The 20,118-nt window shown below is 45.1% G+C and overlaps 1 protein-coding gene and 1 long non-coding RNA gene across 2 annotated transcripts; one reads left to right on the forward strand and one right to left on the reverse strand.

Moving 5' to 3' along the window:
* The first annotated feature begins 3,997 nt into the window (after positions 1–3,997).
* LOC144587477 (uncharacterized) lies at positions 3,998–6,948 on the forward strand. Its single transcript, XR_013542631.1, has 2 exons — positions 3,998–5,634; positions 5,918–6,948. It is a non-coding gene; the product is annotated as an uncharacterized LOC144587477 (long non-coding RNA).
* LOC110069976 (uncharacterized) lies at positions 6,562–19,384 on the reverse strand. The gene is given in 8 exon segments (XM_072988156.2): positions 6,562–9,527; positions 9,529–10,723; positions 12,647–12,745; positions 13,268–13,394; positions 14,645–14,715; positions 15,833–15,968; positions 16,185–16,684; positions 19,263–19,384. Coding segments are annotated over 7 exon segments (2,097 nt in total). The 5' UTR covers positions 16,581–16,684; positions 19,263–19,384; the 3' UTR covers positions 6,562–9,454.
* Between the last annotated feature and the right edge of the window lie 734 nt (positions 19,385–20,118).

Here is a 20,118-nt window from a genome sequence, read left to right on the forward strand (position 1 = left end):
GATAAGCACTTGAGTTGTGGGACTTGCTGTCAAGTCGGACTTAAGTCACACCAATGACACGGGCTCTGATTCTATGTATTTGGGTTTCTCTCCCAGTGACTTGGACACGACTCTTGACTTGAAATCTAGCCACCGTCCCTTTTTTGGGAGGGGGCAAAGCTTGTTTTTAATAAGGACTCGGACCCAATTACTGTACTTGCCAACATCCCTGCTTTCAAGCCTGTCGGAATGTAAAGATCTTCAGAAGAGTTCCTTCTAAAAATACCACCCATTCCAGAACCATCATGCAAGAAAGGGCCTCCTAGGTCAGTGGTTCTTAACCTTTTTGAAAGAAACGCCCCCTTGAGCCATTGAGTAATTTATCATCGCCCCCTCCCTGAGGTGATGATATCTTACCTACCTACCTACCTACCTACCTACCTACCTACCTACCTACCTACCTACCTACCTACCTACCTACCTACCTACCTACCTACCTACCTACCTACCTAGTCTCCCTCCCCACCTGGGTGCGAGGCAGTGCTTCACAGGGCAAGGATGAGGACCCAAGAGACCCTTTCCTTCCACCCGATCCACACTCAGTGCTCCCTTAAAGGAGACGTGGCAGGTAGAAAGAGCTGGATCATCTGGCAGCGGCAGCAGCACTGGATCTACTGCCAGCACTGCGGCTGCAGTCGCCTTCACAGGTTTGGCTCGCTCCAGCGCCCCCCTACCGCCCCCTTCTGTTCTTTCGCCCCCACACCGCCCCTTTTCGTTCTACCGCTCCCCTGAAAAATGAAATCGCCCCCTGGGGGGCATTATTGCCCACATTAAGAACCACTGTCCTAGGTTATGGAAGACAAGGGAGTTGATATCTGACTGCTTTTAAGAAGGGAGTAAACACACATCTTTTATGACATTTCATCAGCTTTCCTGTTTGTTTTTTTTAATCTATGTATCCTCATTGTTGCTGTTTAGTCCTTAAGTCGTGTCCGACTCTTCGTGACCCCATGGACCAGAGCACACCAGGCCTTCCTGTCTTCCACTGCCTCCCTCCGCATTAGAGATGTGCATTTACCATGGTTCAAGGGTTTGGCGGATCAGGCCCACAGGGGTTGCACAGGTACCTCCTCCTGTGGATGCCCTGTCAGAATCAGAATGGCAGGGGGCTTTCCTACGCAGTGGGCACTTGGGAGGAGGCGGGCCACGGAATCCCAGGTGCCCACAGAACACCTGTGGGCCCGATCCACCCAACCACACCAAAGCACTGAACCATGGCACGTGCCCATCTCCGATCCTCATCCTTTGCTCTTCTAATGTTGGTTCATTTAATTTGAATAGTTGGATGGTCTGGCAGGGTTAAATATATCCTTTTTTAAAAAAAAGCTATGGAGGCAGTGACAGATTTTACTTTCTTGGGCTCCATAATCACTGCAAATGGAGACAGCAGCCACGAAATTAAAAGACGCCTGCTTCTTGGGAGGAAAACGGTGACAAACCTTGACAGCATCTTAAAAAGCAGAGATATCACCTTGCCAACAAAAGTTGGTTGGACAGCGTCACCAAAGCAACCAACATGAATCTGACCCAATTCCGGGAGGCAGTGGAAGATAGGAGGGCCTGGCGTGCTCTGGTCCATGGGGTCACGAAGAGTCGGACACAACTAAATGACTGAACGAAAGAATGAAATGTGGGATCAGCTCTTTATTCTTTTGTAAAGTGTTAAAGCTGCCTTGAGCGCTGCCTTTTGGTGCAAGGGTGGGGTACACCTTTTTTAAAAATGAATCCACAAATATAAATGTCACATCACATACAGGTCTCGCGACAACTTAAAAGCTCATGTTTTGATTAATCCCAAGTTACGAATGATATAAATGTCAGCCTTTACAGTAAAACTGGACCGTTTATAATAAAGAACATTCGTATCTATGTTTAATCAAAACATTTCATTTTCATAAATCCCGGTTACTACATTTCAAGGTCAATTTGAGAGATATAAAACCTTTGAGGACTGAAATTTTTTTTTAAAAAAAAATCTGAACTACAGAAAAGATGGGTGACACACAGTGAAAGAGAAAAGCAGCCCATGCATTTCTCAAATAATCCATAGAAAGAGAGTGGATTTAAACATGTACCCCTTCCCAGCAGGAATCCTTATCCCTCAAGAAGGCCCCTCCATCACCATCAGTATCCTCCCCTCTTGGGAAAAATACTGTCTTTGCTGTCTGATGAGGTCTTCTCCGTTGCAAGGGAATTAAACTGAATGTCCACTGAGAGGTTTTTGATCTGATTTAGCCATATAGGGTGAATTTTGTCTGTAGGGTGTATCCATCCGATGGCATTCATCTTTTGGGCTAGGATTCAATGACAATAAGCTTCCTCGTTGAGGTTCGGGGTATGAAACATAGTTGGTTTGACTGCTTCACAATCATCTTGGTTGGTTCCATGGAGTCAATTATCTCTTGAGGTAATCTGGTCAGGCAGGGTGCTAATATCAATGTCTAGTGTTGTCAGGGCCACTTAGCTACCATGGCTACCTGCTCAAACAAAAAAGGCAGTTTGGGCACATTTTCTATAATTTTATGGGTGCAGGACCCTGGACCAGGTTTTCTGTTCTGTACCTCACCCTATCTATTGTAACATGGCCTTCTGCACCTTCTGCTGCATGTTCAGCATGTGCTCCATCAAGGTATGGTGTTGCTCAGTCATCTTCATAAAGGTGTCTTTCTGTCACACCTTGCCACCATTGTTCCATGGGTTGTGGGGGGGAGCACAACTGACTTCAGTATGCGAGATTCCTCTCTGCCTCTCCTACTCACCCGTCAGGGTTGCCAGATACACGGGTACGAAAAGGAGGACATAGAAAGACAAAAAGGAGGACAAAGGAGGACATATTGAATGTTTCAATTGAATCATTCCAGATTAAACCCGCAATCAATACAATTTTATTACAATAGCTACCAATAAATGTCTCTTAGTGAACTGACAAAGAAACAGTCATATTAAAAATTAAAAATAAATTCAATGGAGGCTTTTTTTTTTCAAAATACCGGGGGTGGGCAGGCACGTGGGGGCGGGGAAAGCCAGGGGGAAGGGGGTCCTTCCACCTCTCCCCCTCCCATCCAAAATTATAACATATACAAAAGCCTGACATTTTAAAGGTTTTTATTTTTGCCTGCCTGACGGAGGACATTAGGCTAAAAAGGAGGACTTGTCCTCCTTTTGCCTGACATCTGGCAACCCTAGCTTTGACAGTTCAGATGCAGGTTCTTGCTTCAAACCCTCGCCCGTGCCAAGGAGGCACAGTGAAGAATCGAACTCCAAACCACTGACTTTGCAGAGAGAGAGACTTACACCACTGAGCTATCTAGTTCTTGGATTCGCATGACTGTTACATAGGATCATTCTCAAACTACGATCCAATCAAGCCACTCTCCGGTCACAGGCCCATCTGTGCTCATAGATTAAAAACAGAAATCATGACTCCAGATGCCTTCTGATCATACGCTCATTTTCTGGCATCTTCTACCACTAGGAAGAGACTCCCCAGGTACTCTTTTTATCTTGGGGGGGGATTGATCTGGGCCCTACCGATCACGAGGAAGAAGAGACTGGAGGAATTCAAAACAATCCCATAGATTTTTCTTGGCTGTTTAAATAATAGGATTATGGTTATGAGGGCAAAGCTGTTAAGTCTTTATTTTCAGTGAAACTGGTACATATGTACGTATATATGTCATAGAAATCATAGAAATCGTGTGTGTATGTATATGTATGTGTCACACACACATATATGGGACTCAACATTTTTTATATTTTCAGACCCTGGATGAGTGAATCAGCTGATACGGATCCCACGGATAAGGAGGAAACCTACTGTATTCTAGCAACACCAACCTTTCTCCCCCCCTCCGCCCACCCACCCCCGCATTCTCCGTGGCCCCAGAAAGGAGCAGCAGCCCGAGTGGGCTGGGATAAATTGGGGGCCCTCTGGAGTCCCCCCCCCCTTGGGAGGAGTCAAAGCCCTTGTTTCCCACCGAAAAATGAAAAGGGGGAGACAAAGGGAGGACCTTTTGCGAAACCGGACACTTCCTGTGGAGGACTCGCTGCTTCCCACGCCAGCTGCTCTCTTCCCCTCTAGGAAATCAAAACTCTGTGATTTTAACCCCTTCGAGAGAAGAGGAAGAAAGAAACATCCCTGGTACTGACTTGTATGTTGGCGTTACAGGCAGCTGGGATCTCTGGCTGCAATCTCTGGGCTTGGAAAGGGAAAAGTTCAGGGGGTTCCTGACCCAGGAAATCCCTTGGCTGCCCTTCTTCTTCCTCCTTCCAGATCTTTCCCAACTGAATCCAACCAGTGCTTCCCACCCCAACCATCTTGTGGGGAACCACCTCCACTTTCTGAGACTTTTGAAGAATCCCTTTTAATGCTCCAGGAATTTTGTGTTTGTCTTCCCCCCCTTTGGCTGGCTATCTCTATACTTCCCATCACGTGACTGAAGCCAAAGAGGACTCGCTGGCAAAAGAGACCCAGACCCAGCCAATCTCCTCCCTGAGCACATGGATGAGCAGACAAGCGTTCCCCCCCCCATCTTTCCTGGGGGCAAGGAGGCAAAGCTCTTCAAAGCTAGGCTCCTCGCTTCAGCCTCCTCTGCTTTCCCTTCTCTCTGTCCCTTCCCAGGCCCTTTTCGTGTTGACACCACAGTCATCTAAGACTCAGTGGTCCCCAACCTCGGGCCTCCGCATGTTCTTGGACTACAACTCCCAGAAGCCTTCACCACCACCTCTGCTGGCCAGGATTTCTGGGAGTTGAAGTCCAAGAACATCTGGAGGCCCACAGTTGGGGACCACTGATCTAAGTAGCACCTTTATCAAGTTATCTTTATTGGAACCTGAGAAAGGTAACTGACCTCCCCAGGAGTCCTACAAAGATTCATAGACCTCCCAGGCAAAGAACAGATTCTATAATTCAGCATAGCTGACATTATCCTAGTAAAGAGTTAATTCCAGAATGAATCCAGGTCATCAGTAACAAGCTATTGCAAAATCATATGGCCATTGCATTACAAGTGTCTTCATTGCTACAATAATTCCAGACAACTTGTTGATCCTGTGTAAGATCTATTTATTCACATCATTTCTAGGTTCTATACTTAAAAAACAGCAAATCCAAAAAATATCAAAGACAGTTTTACAGTTCTGACAGAGGCCGGACTCAATGATCCATAGGGTCCTTCCAGCTTTGCCATTCTAAGGTTAATTATACAGTCATGTGAAAAAGAAAGTACACCCTGTTTGAATTCTTTGGTTCTATGTATCAGGACATTTAAAAAATAACCTGGTCTACATGACATATTACACTGTCATGGTTTATTTTGCAAAAATAAAATGCAAATGGAGAAGTCATGTGTGAAAAACTAACTACACCCTTACTGATTCCATAGGAATTAGGAGGCTAAGTAGTGGCCAGGTGCTACTAACCCAATGCTCTTAAGTAACTAATTATCAGCAAGTGTGACCATCTCTATCAAAGGCAAAGTTTTAGCAGTTTGTTGGTCTGAAGCATTCCAGTGTGTGTTAACACAATGCCAAGGAAGAAACACATAGGCAATGATCATAGATAAGCAATTGATGCTGCCCATCAATCTGGGAAGGGTTTATTTTTTATTTTTTTATTGTATTTATACCCCACCTATCTAGTCATTTCGACCACTATAGGCGGCTTACAACATAAGGATAACAAGTTCTAAAAAAAATTATAACAATGAATTAATTAAATGATTCTATAAGATGGGAAAAATAAAAATAAATCAAATAAAGAGAAAAAAAGGAAAGAGGACAGGAATTAACTGGAAGGGAAGGCCTGCCTATACATCCATGTTTTTAGTTGGTTCTTAAAAGTACCCAGCGAGGGTGCAGCGCGAATCTCCGGAGGTAGGTTATAAGGCCATTTCCAAACAATTTAAAGTCCATAATTCTACAATGAGGAAGATTATTCACAAGTGGAAAACACTCAAGTCAGTTGCCAATCTTCCCAGAAGTGGACATCCAAACAAATTCACCCCAAGGTAAGACCATGCAATGCCGAGAAATTGCAAGAAGTATGTATCATTTTTCATTCTTTAGCTACCAGGTCTGATTAATGGCCTGAAAGTTATTTTAAAAAGTAACAAGCCTAAGTTGGGGTGGGTCACAACATTGGTGGCAGCAAGTGGGATCCAAAAATCCAGTGGGAATTTGGAAGATCCCAAGCAGTGGGATTCAAAGACCTAGTGATTGAAATTCTAACTCAGTTTAGAATTTGAGAGAAGGGTGTCTTTTGACCTGTCAGTTAAAGGAATTCTCTGAGGTAAAAGTTTGAGGTAATTTAGTAAGAGGATTGCCGGTAAGCTGAGGAAGACTAATATATTAATGCAACAACCTACTGAGCTTATTAGATAGAAAGTGTACCCAGAAAAACCAGTTTTACTGTCTTTCAAAGATCCTGAGCCCTGAGTTAAACCACTCGCTTAACGGAGAAACTAGTAGGCAGACTGTTATGGAGACAAGAATGTCAGAATTGAATGAGGCTGGGCCAAGTCAGGAGATTAAAATTGTTTATTCATTACGATAAATACAGTTAATTGAAAAATATGGAGAGACAATTCAAATTTGAGACAAAGTTTTGTGGGGTATGAGAGATACATGTCCGCAATTGTGTGTTTTATCACCCCAATATGACTTCTAAGGAAAATAGTTTATCTCACAAAAGTGTTCTGGAAAAAGGATTAGGACCACCATCATTTCCTGTACCTGTGGTCAATGTACATATCCAATAGGAGAACTAGGAAGGGGGATGAAAGATAGCCTGATGATATCCTGGCCCCATGCCTAATCAGAAATCATTTGGCTAGGAATATAAAGAATATGTTTCAGACACTCATCCTGTCCTAATATCGACAAAGCAATTGTTCGCCTGTCCTACTCTGCAAGACTGCTGTTCACAAGTAAATCAGCACGGAGAAACAAAAGCACCCTCTTTCATCAACCAAAAGTATCCTGAGTTTCTTTGCAGGTTGGAGAAAGGACGATATGGACTGAAAACAAGCAGCAAAAGCACGAAATGAAGAACTAAAGGCGATACAGATTCCAAAAGGACTTTCAACAATGCGATGGGGACAAATGTCTTTTCAGAAGAAGAGATGGACATTTTACATAATTTCATTTGTAAATGACTAATTAATTTTTCTTGGTAATGTACAATAATATAACAAAATAGTATGAATGCAAAGTTGTTAAGTAGTTTAAAACCTAAAGATGCTTAGCTTCGGGTGGGCCGCAGTCACATTTGGTGAAAACCAAACGCAGCATATCAACAGTTAGGCATCCTTCAGTCTCGAAAGACTATGGTGTCGTGCTCTGTATGGAGGACTTGGAACAGCGTCTAGTGTGGCTGAAGAGGCCAATTCGAGAGTGGCAATCTCTTCCACACTGAAGACAAATCCAATCTGTCCCCTGTCCAGCTCCCTGGTTTTGCTGCTTTTGTGACTTCCTCTTTGCCTCGGCCTGCTGGACAAGGGTCTCTTCAAATTGGGAGAGGCCGTGAAGCACTGCCTGCCTCCAGGCTGAACGGTCAGATGTCAGGGTTTCTCATTTGTTGAGGTATATCAACAGATATACCGTCAATCACGGTGGTGGAGGAATGATGGTTTGGGCTTGTTTTGCAGCCACAGAACTTGGGCACCTCGCAGTCCTTGAGTCAACCATGAACTCTTCGGTATACCAAAGTATTCTACAGTCAAATGTGAAGCCATCTGTCCGACAGCGAATGTTTGGCTGAAAGTGGGTCATGCAACAGGACAATGATCCCAAGCACACCAGCCAATATATAACAGAATGGCTGAAAAAGAAAAAAAATCAAGGTGTTGCAACGGCCCAGTCAACGTCTGGATCTCAATCTGATTTAAATGCTGGAGTGGAACCTTAAAGAGAGCTGTGCATAAACAAATGATCACAAACCTCCATGTCCTGAAGCAATGTTATAAACAAGAGCGGACCAAAATTCCTCCACAATGATGTGAGACATTGATAGAGCCATAAAGAAAACAATTACAGTGGTGCCTCGCATAACGACGATAATCGGTGCAGCAAAAATCGCTGCAAAGCGATTTCGTTGCTATGCGATATTAAAAAGCCCATAGGAATGCATTGAAACCCCTTCAATGCGTTCCTATGGGCTTCAGACTCACCTTTAAGCGAAAATCCTCCATACGGCGGCCATTTTCACTGCCTGGTAAGCGAGGAATCCATCCCAGAAAACAGCTGGCGGCCATTTTTTAATCCGGTGGCCATTTTGGAACCGCCAATCAGCTGTTAAAAAATCATCGCTTTGCGATGACGGGTAAGTGAAACAGGGTACAGATCACCGCAAAGCGATTTTCCCCCTAGGGAACATTGCAAAGCAATTGCAAAAAGTTAATCGCTATGCGATTTCGTCATTAAACGGGGTGCCTGTTAAGCGAGGCACCACTGTACTTCAAATTATTGCTGCTAAAGGTGATTTTACAAGCTATTGAATCTTAAGGTGTACTTAGGTTTTGCACACATGGCTTCTCTGTTTTGGTTTTATTCTTGTAAAACACATCATGACACGGTGTAATATGCCATGTGTTGTCGTTCATCTGAGGTTGTATTTATCTAATTTTTAGACTTGTTAAGGACCAGATGTCCTGATACGTAAACCACAGAATTCAAAGAGGGTATATTTTAACTTTATGTTCCAACCTTGGTCGGCAATTTGTGACCTTGAAACTTTTTAAGCAGGATTTATAAACCAAGAAGAAGTTTGTTTTTTAAAAAAATTAATGGAAAAGAGCATTCAAAATTTTAAGTGGTTCAGTTCTTACTGCAAATGTGAAATCTCCTTTATTTCACTTCTCCCCTTATATCTGAAGCACATTTAGTTTTTCATATAAGGGGACAACCCCATTAGGATAAAATGCAGGAAATGGATGGGGTCAGTTGGTCCACATTCCCCCCCCCCATAAATCACATGATACAACCGGAAATGAGAATCAGCCCTGAGTCCCCCCCCCCCCAACCCATCTGTAGTTTTTCCTCTCCACCAGGGAGCTTCCTACTTTTAAAAAATACAAATCGTCTGAGATTCAGTTGGGTAGAGTTCAAATATGAATAGGCCCTAACTCTTCAATCACTTGGCCAACGTCGGCTTCCCCTGTTTAAACTGTGAGATGGGTCAGAAAAGGGAAAAATTGAGTGAGGCATTTCCAATGCTCCCAGCATTTGTATGGTTTCTCTCTTGTGTGGGCTCTTCGGTGCTGAAGAAGGGATGTACTGTGAAAATGACATTTCCCACACTCCTACCATTTGTGTCGTTTTCCTCCTCTGTGGGTTCTCTGATGCCTCCTGAAGTATGGCTTATGAATAAAATACTTCCCTCAGTATTGTAGTTCTATGATCTCTCCATTTTGCGGACTCACTGGTGTTTCAGAAGGGTTGAATTCCGAGCAAAATATTTCCCACACTCTTGGCAATTGGAGTTTTTCTCCAGTGTGGATTCTCTGGTGCCCACAAAGTTGTGAATACTGAGCAAAGCACTTCCCACATTTCTGGCACTTGCATGATCTCTCGCCAGTGTGTACTCTCAGATGTTTTGAAAGTGATGAATTGTTAGGAAAACATTTCCCACACTCCTGGCACTTGTAAGATCTCTGTCCTGTATGAATAGTCTGGTGTCGAAGAAGGTGTGAATTCTGAGCAAAATGTTTCCTGCACTCCTGGCATTTGTATGGCTTCTCTCCTGTATGGATTCTCTGGTGTGTCAGAACATGTGAATTCCGAGTGAAACATTTCCCACATTCTTCACATTTATATGGTTTCTCTCCTTTGTGGACTCTCTGGTGTGTCAGAAGGACTGATTTCCAAGCAAAACATTTCCCACATTCCTGACACTTGAATGGCTTCTCTCCAGTGTGTACTATCAGATGTTTTAAAAGTGTTGAATTGTGAGAAAAACATTTCCCACACTCTTGGCATCTGTATGGTTTCTCTCCAGTATGGACTCGCTGGTGTCTCAGAAGGTTAGTGTTGTGAGAGAAACATTTCCCACACTCCTGGCATTTGTATGGTTTCTCCCCAGTGTGGACTCTCTGGTGCCCCAGAAGGTGTGAATTCTGAGCAAAACATTTCCCACATTCCTGACACTTGAAGGGTTTCTCTCCTGTGTGGACTCTCTGATGTTTCAAAAGGGTTGAGCTGTCACAAAAACATTTCTCGCACTCGTGGCATTTGTACGGTTTCTCTCCAGTGTGGACTCTCTGGTGCGTCAGGAGGGCTGAAATATAATTAAAAGATTTTCCACATTCCTGGCATTTGTATAGTTTCTCTCCAGTGTGGGTTATTTGATACTCATCAAAGGTTGACACAATAAAATTATCATTTTTATATTCCTGACAATCACACAGTTCTTCTTCTGTGTGGACACTCTGGTGCACCTCAAGAACAGAATTCCAAGCCAAAATTTTCTCACATTTCTGACAGTGGTATTTTTCTGCTCCTCCCTCAGCGTTCAGGTGGCTTGCAAATTCCGGTGTTCCATCAAAACCTTTTTCGGACAGCTCGTTTCTGAAAAGTATGTTCACAGCGGGAACCGTCTCGTGAAGTGTGAGTGCCACATTTTCAGGAAAATATTTTCCCCACATGGTGCAACTGGAGGGTTCTCCTCTGGTGTAACATTCCTCATCTGCTGGAAGAACAAGAAGCACAGACAAGACTGAATCCCAACGGGGAGCAAAAGAATCTTCTGGAACGGGGGAAAAGGTCTTAAAATGAAGTAACTAGATATTAACAGAAAAATAACATCAGGAAATCTGGGAGTTGAGTTATGGGAACTGGATTACTTTCTTGTTAGGTTGAAACTAGAAATTGAGGTACAGTATTAGTATTCGTATATGAAAAAAAAAATCCCCGTGCAGCTGGAGTTAACAAGGGTCTGACCCCTGGGGCCGAACCACCCACTCATGCATCTGCCACCGGTAGCCCCTCTTCCTTCCATTCGCTCCGGAGTGCCACTCGGCTACCCTCTTTGCAGCCTTGCAGGGAGACTCATCCTCCCTCCCTCTGCCAGGAGTGGCTAGACGACCGGGAAGAGAACGGCACTCGAGAACGATTGGAAGGATGAGTCGGGCCGGTGGCGGACGATCTGGCCCTCATCTCCAGTCGAAACATTTTGCTGCTCATCCAAGCAGTTTCTTCAGTCTGGCAGGAGATCCCTAATACATCCTCCACATTGGTTTCACTTCCCTTTGGTCTGAATAGGCTCGTTAGAAAGACAAAGGGGATGAAGGCCCAACCTTGGGCCTTCAGATGTTCTTGGACTACAACTCCCAGAAGCCTTCACCACCACCTCTCCTGGCCAGGGAGCTGAAGTTCAAGAACCTCTGGAGGCCCAAGGTTGTTCTAGAGCAGGGGGCCTCAACAGACTGACGATTTGGGCCGGTAGCTGATGGTGGCTTGATAGCTGAATCAAACGGTCGGGCCCTCCAGCCCACATGTGATGCAGAGGTGGTAGATACAAACTCAGAGTGAGCTTAGACCAGCAAGCCTGCACCTGCAGGGAAGGGATTCCTCATGAGCAAACTGTCTCCTTGGGAGAAAACACGGCATCCCAGGGAAATGAAGGCACATAACCCTACCGCTGAGTTCCAGCCCTGTTACATAAACTTTAAGGAAGGAAGGGCGAAGTCAATGGACATCAAGCCCCTCCCGTTCCTGCTTATGACTGTGGTGCCTTCTGACCATGGCTGCGAAGGACGTTTGGGGCTCTATTGGTTTAGCTACTGGAATTGCTTCTGTGTTGGCTTCACTTGGACTGATTTACAGTGGTGCCTCGCTTAAGTTAATTCGTTCCAGCGAAATTGCTGTAAAACGAAAACGTCGTAAAGCAAAAATAAAATATTTATTGATTGATTGATTGATTTGATTTATACCCCGCCTATCTGGACTACCAGACCACTCTAGCCGGCTAGAGCGATTGAAACGCATTAAAACAATTGAAATGCATTAAAACCTAGTTAATGCATTCCAATCAGCTAAGAACTCACCGTCCAGCGAAGATCCTCCATAGGGGCGGCCATTTTCAGGTGCCTGTGCAGCATAAAATGGCTCCTAAACACAGCAGGGAGCCATTTTGAGCACCCGGCGGCCATTTTGAAAACCTGATGATCAGCTGTTTTGATTGTCAGGAAGCGAAAATTGGTTCCCAAAACAGGGAATCGATCATTGCGCAGCGAAATTCCCCAATTCAAAATGTTTTGCGATCGCTTTTGCGTTCGCAAAAACCTCATCATAATGCGGATTCATCGTTAAATGGAGCGCCCGTCTTGCGAGCCACCACTGTACTGTCTACAGTAGATTTAGAGCTTCTGTACCTATTTGACTTTGTGCGCCAGTAAACCTCTTTATATCCACTGAAATAATATTCCTCACCCTGGGATCTCCTCTTGAATGAAAAGATGTCCCCAGTAAGGACAGGATTAGATCTATAGGAAAAATAGCCATTTGGGGGAGTCAACCTCCAACCCCCCTCAAGAAGATTTAGGAGTGTAGCCCATAGTGGCGCTGGAAATGTTTTAGATCCCCCCGCCCTGCCTTCCGAAAGAACAGAAACCTCTTAAGTACGGCTCTCCCATCTCATTGTCGCAAAGCGGTGCGATGGTAACAGGAGATTCAGAAGGTCCCATGGTTTCCAAAAGGTTTTCTCCACAATCTAGAGTAGAGGGAAAAAAGAGACATTTTCCCTTGTAATAAGCAAAAACATACATTTTTATTTGAGAAACCACTGTTTAAAAATGTTGAAGTTATTTAAAAATTCCTGCTCTGTTTCCCTTCGCTAGAATCTCCACTTAACATTGTGAGGGAGCCTGTTTTTTCTCTCTCTTTTCTTCTTGCTTTAGGGTCATCCCTTCCATCCATCATCACACAGGTTGTGGAAGAACACCCTCGGGTCCAGGCAGTCGAGATCTAAAACCTCTTCTTAAACAAGCGCCACCTCTCCGGAACGCCCCAAGGCAGAACTGACAAAACTTTGCTTCTGATTGAGATGAGCTCCGTTTCCCATCGTGCTTCACCATGGTCCAGGCTGGCCAGGGCTGATGGGATCCAGAATTCAGCCATTCTAGGAGGCTCCCAGGAGTTCCCCAGGCCTACTGAATCATCCCCCATGAGAAGCATTACGGTTGATGGTACTGTTACTGCACTCACTGTGAACCAGGGAGAGAGGTGGACTTACCAAGAGAGGCCAAGATCTGACGGTTCTCCTCCATGACTTCCCTGTGGAGGGACCTCTGTTCCGGATCCAGCAGCGCCCACTCCTCCTGCGTGAAGTTCACGGCCACCTCCTCAAAGGTCATCAGAAACTGGAGAGAAATAAACCATTTTCTGCTTACGACTAGTAGACTCTGGTTTAATACAGTGGTGCCTCGCTTAACGATTACCTCGTTAAGTGATGAAACCGCTATACGATGACTGTTTTGCAATCGCTTTTGCGATCGCAAAACAATGTTTTAATAGGCAAAATTCGCTTCTCGACAATCGGTTCCCTGCTTCGGGAACTGATTCTTTGCTAGACGTTTTTAAAACTGACGGTTTCAAAATGGCCACCCGCTGTGTAAAATGGCTCCCCCCTGTGTTTTTGGACGGGTTCTTCGCTTTACGGGCACTGAAAATGGCCGCCTCTATGGAGGATCTTCGCTGGAAGGTGAGTTTTTCAGCCCACTGGAACACATTGAACAGGGCTTCAATGCGTTTCAATGGGATTTTTTATTTCGCTTAACGAGGATTTCACTCTACAGCGATTTCGCTGGAATGGATTATCCTCGTTAAGCAAGGCACCACTGTATGTGGACCAAAGTTAACCTAAGATGCCCAGGGGTCTATGCCTCAGGACTTAAAATTCTGTGGGTGGAATTCACAGCCTTCCTGCCGGAAGCTCCTCTGAACAAGGAGCACAAATCCTATGGACTCAAGGCTCCCTCCAGGACAAAGGCCACACATCTCTGAATCCCAGTTCCTTGGAAACAAGAGGATTGGGAAGAAGAGGGCTGTGTCCTTCAGCTCCAACTCCCAGACTCCCTATAAGTGGAGGAGAGGGATCTTGGGGGACAGAGAGGGGCATTTTTACCTCCCTTGGCAACAGGACCAGGGCTAGAAGTGGCCAACGGGGTCCGTCCATTCAAGAATGGAAAAAAAACCAAGAAAATATATAAAGAATGGACACAAAACACAACCAGGTGGCATGTCTAGCTTCCGTCTTCCTGGTTTGTCAAGTTAGGGAGGCATTAGAGCCCCCCCCCAGTGAAAACTGTTGCTTCAGGAGTCTTCCGGGATCAGGAAAAAAAGCTTTTCTTTCTTTTTTTTTCATTTTAAGAGAAATTATTTTTATAAGTACTTTTCAGTTTAATCTTGAGGAGGTTAGGGGATGGCTTTGAGGGATTCCATAGTTTTACTTCTTGCTCCAGATCCCAAGTGAGCACGTAACGGAAATAAGGAGGAGGGGGATATCCAGGCCTTGTGAGCAGCTCCATTAAAACCCTTCCAGTATTCTTTGCTTTCTCAGAAGAAGACAGGAGACACTTTCCCCCAGCAAACCTTTGACCGCCCACCTTACCTGATCCTGGTCTTTCCCATCACAAGGAAGAAGAGACAACAAACTTCTTCTAGGAGGCATCGTTCCTACCCCTGAAAGAGAAATTTAAAATGATCTCATGGACTTTTTTTGGGCTATTCAAGTCTGATTAGGATATAACCCCTTCCCAACATGGTAAGAATCATCCCAGTAAAAAGGAGAAATCTTTGCCCTTATACAGCAGTGGGTGTGGCTGTGAACCACTTCTAGGGGATTGGGTTGACCCATGTTCTCTTCCTCCATGACCCGCGAAAGCTGCCTCAGTGAGCTGGAGGTGGCCCCTCGCTTTTCTATCTCACACGTTTATTGTTTATTGTAAATACAAAGTTGTGAAGCAAAAAGTCATGAGGTCTTGAAACTATTACTGGAGGATGTATTAAATAGGAATACACTGGTGCCTCACTTAACGGCAATAATCCGTTTCAGGAAAATCGCCATTAAGCAAAAATATCGTAAAGCGAACATAAAAAGCCCATTGAAACACACTGAAAACCTTTCAATGCATTCCAGTGGGCTTAAAACTCACCGTCTAGCGAAGATCCTCCATACGGCGGCCATTTTTGCTGCCTGTATAGCGAGGAATCCGTCCCTAAACACAGCGGGGAGCCATTTTATTTACCCGGTGGCCATTTTGAAACCACCGATCAGCTGTTGAAAAATCATCGTTTTGCGAAAAATCGGTTCCTGAAGCAGGGAACCGATCATCGCAAAGCGAAATTCCCCTATTTAGACCATCGTTTTGCAATCGCAATTGTGATCGCAAAAAGATCGTCGTAAAGCGGATTTGACATAATGCAGGGCAATCGTAAAGCGAGGCACCACTGTACAATTTGTAAATAAATACATAGGTAAGAAAATGCCAGGAGCTATCAAATCACTTCTAGGCATCAGGATGTGTTTTGTTCATAGTTTGTATTGGGTTGTTCCAGTTGCTCCCCATTTCATTTGGATAAAAATGTTTATCTCATTGGCACTGGGTAGAAATTGAGATATAGGAAATCTTTGAGGGTCGAACAGTTCTGAACCCGTTTCTGAACTACAGAGAGGACGGATGACAAATATATTCCGCCTCTTCAATACAAAAGAGAAAAACAATCCATGAATCCCTCAGAAACTCCAGAGAAAGAGAGGGAATTTGAAGACACAACCCTTCCCAGCAGGAATCCTTACCCTTCAAGGGGATGCCTCCATCATCATCATGTTCCTCCCCTCTTGGGAACGTTATCTGTCTGCTGTCTGCTGTTGTCTTCTCTGCTGCGAGGAAATCCTGTGGAATTCCCACTGGAAGTTTTTTGATACGATTTAGCTGTAGAGGGTCCAAGGAACAGAATTTGGAAACGTTAAAGAAAAACAAAATGGATAGGCAGAAAGATAGCTCTCTACTGGAAATGGGTAAAAAGGTTTTGTAATATTCTGTAATAATGTCAAGAAAAGAGCCATATTTTTCCTAGTGCTTACTCGGGTACAGAGGCCACATATTTCCCACCCCTGCTTCACAGTCACCAGGAGGAAATGCTCTCACCTTCTCCTCTGCCTCACTCAGGAGGAAGCCTTCGGCCAGGGCCACCGCCTGCGAAGTGGTCTCCGCTCCACATTCCCTCACCCAGCTGGACATCTCCGGGGGAAGGATGGCCAGGAACTGCTCCAGGACCACCAGATCCAGGATCTGAGCCTTGGTGTGTTGCTCCAGCTTCAGCCACTGGCGGCAGAGATGATGGAGTCGGCTGCAAGCCTCTCGAGGCCCCTCCGCCTCTTTGTAAGAGAACTGCCTGAAGCACTTTTGTTGTCCATCTGAGCTGATGATGTTCTCATCCAGGACCATCGGCCTCTTTTTTGCCCACAATTCCACATTCTTTCCAGTCTGGAGAGTATAAGGGTCTCTTTCTCCAGAAATGCCAGCTGAGTCTTCTTCCTCCATCTTTGAGCTGTGTTCCAAGGAAACCTCCAAATGAGTCCAAAGAGGCCACCCCCAAGGTCTCTGTTAGGGCAAAGACTGCACCATCAGGCCCTGCTACTAAAACTCTGAAAGAGGAAGATATTCTATTAATAATTATTAGAGGATGTGTGAAGGTCAAATGTGGGAAATATGTCTCCTTCCTGAAATGAAAGACATGCAGATGACAAAGATGAAAGATAAACAAGTGATCTGCGGAAGTTCTTTCAGTTGAAACCCACACCTTCCCTTTACCTGAGATGAGACAACTGCACTCCCCCAATGGGTTTGTCTTTTCCCCCTCACAAAGGGGTCATCCCATAAAGCTCCAAGTCTATTTCACCCCGTTTCATGATCAGGTAACCTTCCTGATAGACAGAGGGAATGCTGTAGACATAATATATCTTGAATTCAGCAAAGCTTATGACAAAGTGCCCTTATGAGATACTGATTAGGTGTGGGCTGGATAGATCAAGTGTCAGGTGGATACATAATTGGCTACAGAATCATACTCAGAGGGTGATGATTAATGGGTCTTTCTCTAACTGGAAGGAGGTAACAAGTGGGGTATCCCAAGGCTCAGTCCTCGGCCCGGTGCTCTTCAATATTTTTATTAATGACTTGAATGAGGGAGTGCATGGAATGCTTGTCAAATTTGCAGATGATACCAAATTGGGTGGAATAGTTAGTACTGTACCCTAGAAGACAGAAACAACATTCAAAATGACCTTGATAGAACACTGGGCCAAAAGCAACACAATGAAATTCAACCGGGATAAGTGCAGAGTACTGCACCTTGCAAAAATAAATCAATTGCACAGTTGCAAAATGGGGGATATCTGGCTCAGCAAAACTACGAGGGAGAAGGATCTTGGAATTGTCATAGATCACAAGCTAAATATCAGCCAACAGTATGATGTGGCTACAAACAAGGCAAATGCTATTTTAGGCTCCATTAATAGAAGTATAGTTTCAAAATCCCGATAAGTGCTTGTCCCTCTCTATTCAGCACTGGCTAGGCTTCGCCTTGAGTATTGTGTCCAATTCTGGACACGAAGAAGGATGCTGATAAATTGGAACAAGTTCAGAGGAGGGCGACAAGGGAGATCCGGGGGCTGGAAACCAAGCCTTATGAGGAAAGGCTGAAAGATCTGGGCATGTTTAGCCTTGAGAAAAGAAGACTGAGGCGCCATATGATAGCACTTTTCAAATATTTGAGAGGCTGTCATACAGAGGAGGGGCAAGATCTGTTCTCGATCATCCCAGAGTACAGGACACGCCACAACGGGCTGAAGTTAAAGCAAGCCGGATTTCTGTTGAATATCAGGGGGAAACTTCCTCTTAGAGCCGTGCGACAGTGGAACCCTTTATCTCGGGAGTTGGCAAGTGCTCAAACAGTGGAGGCATTCAAGAAAAGCTTGGATAATCACCTGGCTGATATAATTTGATTGTATTCCTGCATTAAGCAGGGGATTGGACTTGATGGCCTTGTAGGCCCCTTCCAACTTCACTTCTCTATGATTTCTATGATTTTATCCACCCTCTCCAGGATCATTTCTGCTCTTGTCAAGTCCTCCTCAAGTTTTCTTATACGTTATTAATAATAATAACAGTAATAAGAATGCCTCAAGCTTAGTCAGATGTAAGGCAACCTGACAGGGGTGGTTTAGAAGTGAAACGTTCCTTTTTTCTGGAGATGCTCTTTCATCTGCGATCCTCCAGAAACTGGCCCAAGACCTGAGAGATCAGCTCTTCTCCCGAGAGACACGGAGGTGGCGGCTCAAAATTAAAGTCCCAGCCTCCAGCTCCACCGCCAGGCACCCAAAGGAGGGCAGCCATAGGTCCCCTGCCCCCCCAAAAGGCTTTTTCTGGGTTAAAGGAATCAGCGCCTCCAAACACTTTAAAGCAGTGGTCCTCCAACCTTGGGCCTCCAGATGTTCTTGGACTTCAACTCCCACAAATCCTGGCCAGCAGAGGTGGTGGTGAAGGCTTCTGGGAGTTGTAGTCCAAGAACATCTGGAGGCCCAAGGTTGGGGACCACTGCTTTAGAGCCTAATTCTTGAGGTATGATTCATCTGGGCACGAGACAGATGTCAATTCTTGTGATTACCTGTGCTTTCTTCACCATTTTTATAACCCCTGCTTTCTCTAGTTTTGTTTTTTTCCCAAGCTCCAAACATTTTTTCCTCTCTCTGATTTCCAGGGTTGGGCTGCCTGGGGAACCAGGAGGCTTGTTTTTTTTCCTAACTGGCTCTTTTGGAAGGAAGCCAAGGTTTTTTTTTTCCCTGGGTTAGCCATTTTCTGGGGTTTCAAGCCTTTCCCCTTCCTTTTTATTTTATTTTTTTCCCCTTCTCCTCATTGTAAGGGATTGTTTCTTTTTAGGAAGAGCAACCACAGCTCCCTTCGCCCATCGAGGTGCTTAGGAGCCACTGCAGGCGGCGGCCTCAGGCAGCAAAATCTCTTGGGCTACCCCCCGTGTAGATATTGTCTAGAGAGGGGCAGGGTAAAAATCTAATAAATAAACTAATTAAATTTTCTTTAAGGCATCTTCCTTGACCAAAAGGCCCGGCTTAATGGGGGGGGAGAACACCCCTTCCTCTCCCACCCCACCCCCAGATCCCACCCACCCACCAAACCTTCCCCTGCGACCCGAGCAGAGGGACTCACCGCCACCCCGTCTCTGGGCTCCCTGGGGCGGCCTCGGGAGGGAGACGAGCTCGTTAGGAAGGTTCAAGTCCCCTTCGGAGGAACCAAAGCCCCCCGTTTCCCTCCGGAAGAAGAAAACCGTGAGACAGGAAGGGGAACTCTTTTGTCAAAGGGGAACTTCCTGTAGAGGACACGCTGGCTCTTTTCCCCTCTAGGACTCGAAACTCGTATGCATTTAACCCTTAAGTGGGACAGGAGGAAAGAAATAAACACCGCTTGCAATGATTCACATGCTATTTTTTCAGACAAGCGGGATCTCTGGCTCCCTCCTGGTTTGGGAAGGAAAAAGCTCCAATCCTTCCTTAACCTGAAAATCTCTTTCGCTGCCTTCCCCCTTCTTCCTCCTCAGATCTTTCAGAATTAAGCCCAACCAGCCAGCCGTTCCCACCCCAACCTGGTCTCGAACCACCTCCTCCGTTTCCAAGAATCCCTTTTGATGCTCCTGAATTTTCCTCTTTCATGGATCCCTGGTTTGTTTGCTGCCCATTTACTTTACTTTTATTTGATTTATACCCCGCCCCCCCTAGACAAAGTCTATTCGGGGCGGCTTACATACATAAAAAACATAGCAAAAACATCTTAAATCATTTAAAACATCAAAAAAATTTAAATTATATCTCGGCTTGTCCTTCCCATCCGGTGACTGAAGCCAAGGAGGATTCCTGGCAAGGACCACCCAGACCCAGCCATTTTCCCTCCCTGGGCACATGGATGAGCAGCCAAAGAAGTTCCTCTTCCCTCCTTCTTGGGGAGAGGAGAAGCTCCTCAAAAACCTCAGGATCTGCTAAGGAGAGAGACCTCCCCCTGCTTTCCCTTC

Source organism: Pogona vitticeps, chromosome 2 (assembly GCF_051106095.1).
Source record: "Pogona vitticeps strain Pit_001003342236 chromosome 2, PviZW2.1, whole genome shotgun sequence".
In the NCBI taxonomy this organism is placed as follows: Eukaryota; Metazoa; Chordata; class Lepidosauria; order Squamata; family Agamidae; genus Pogona; species Pogona vitticeps.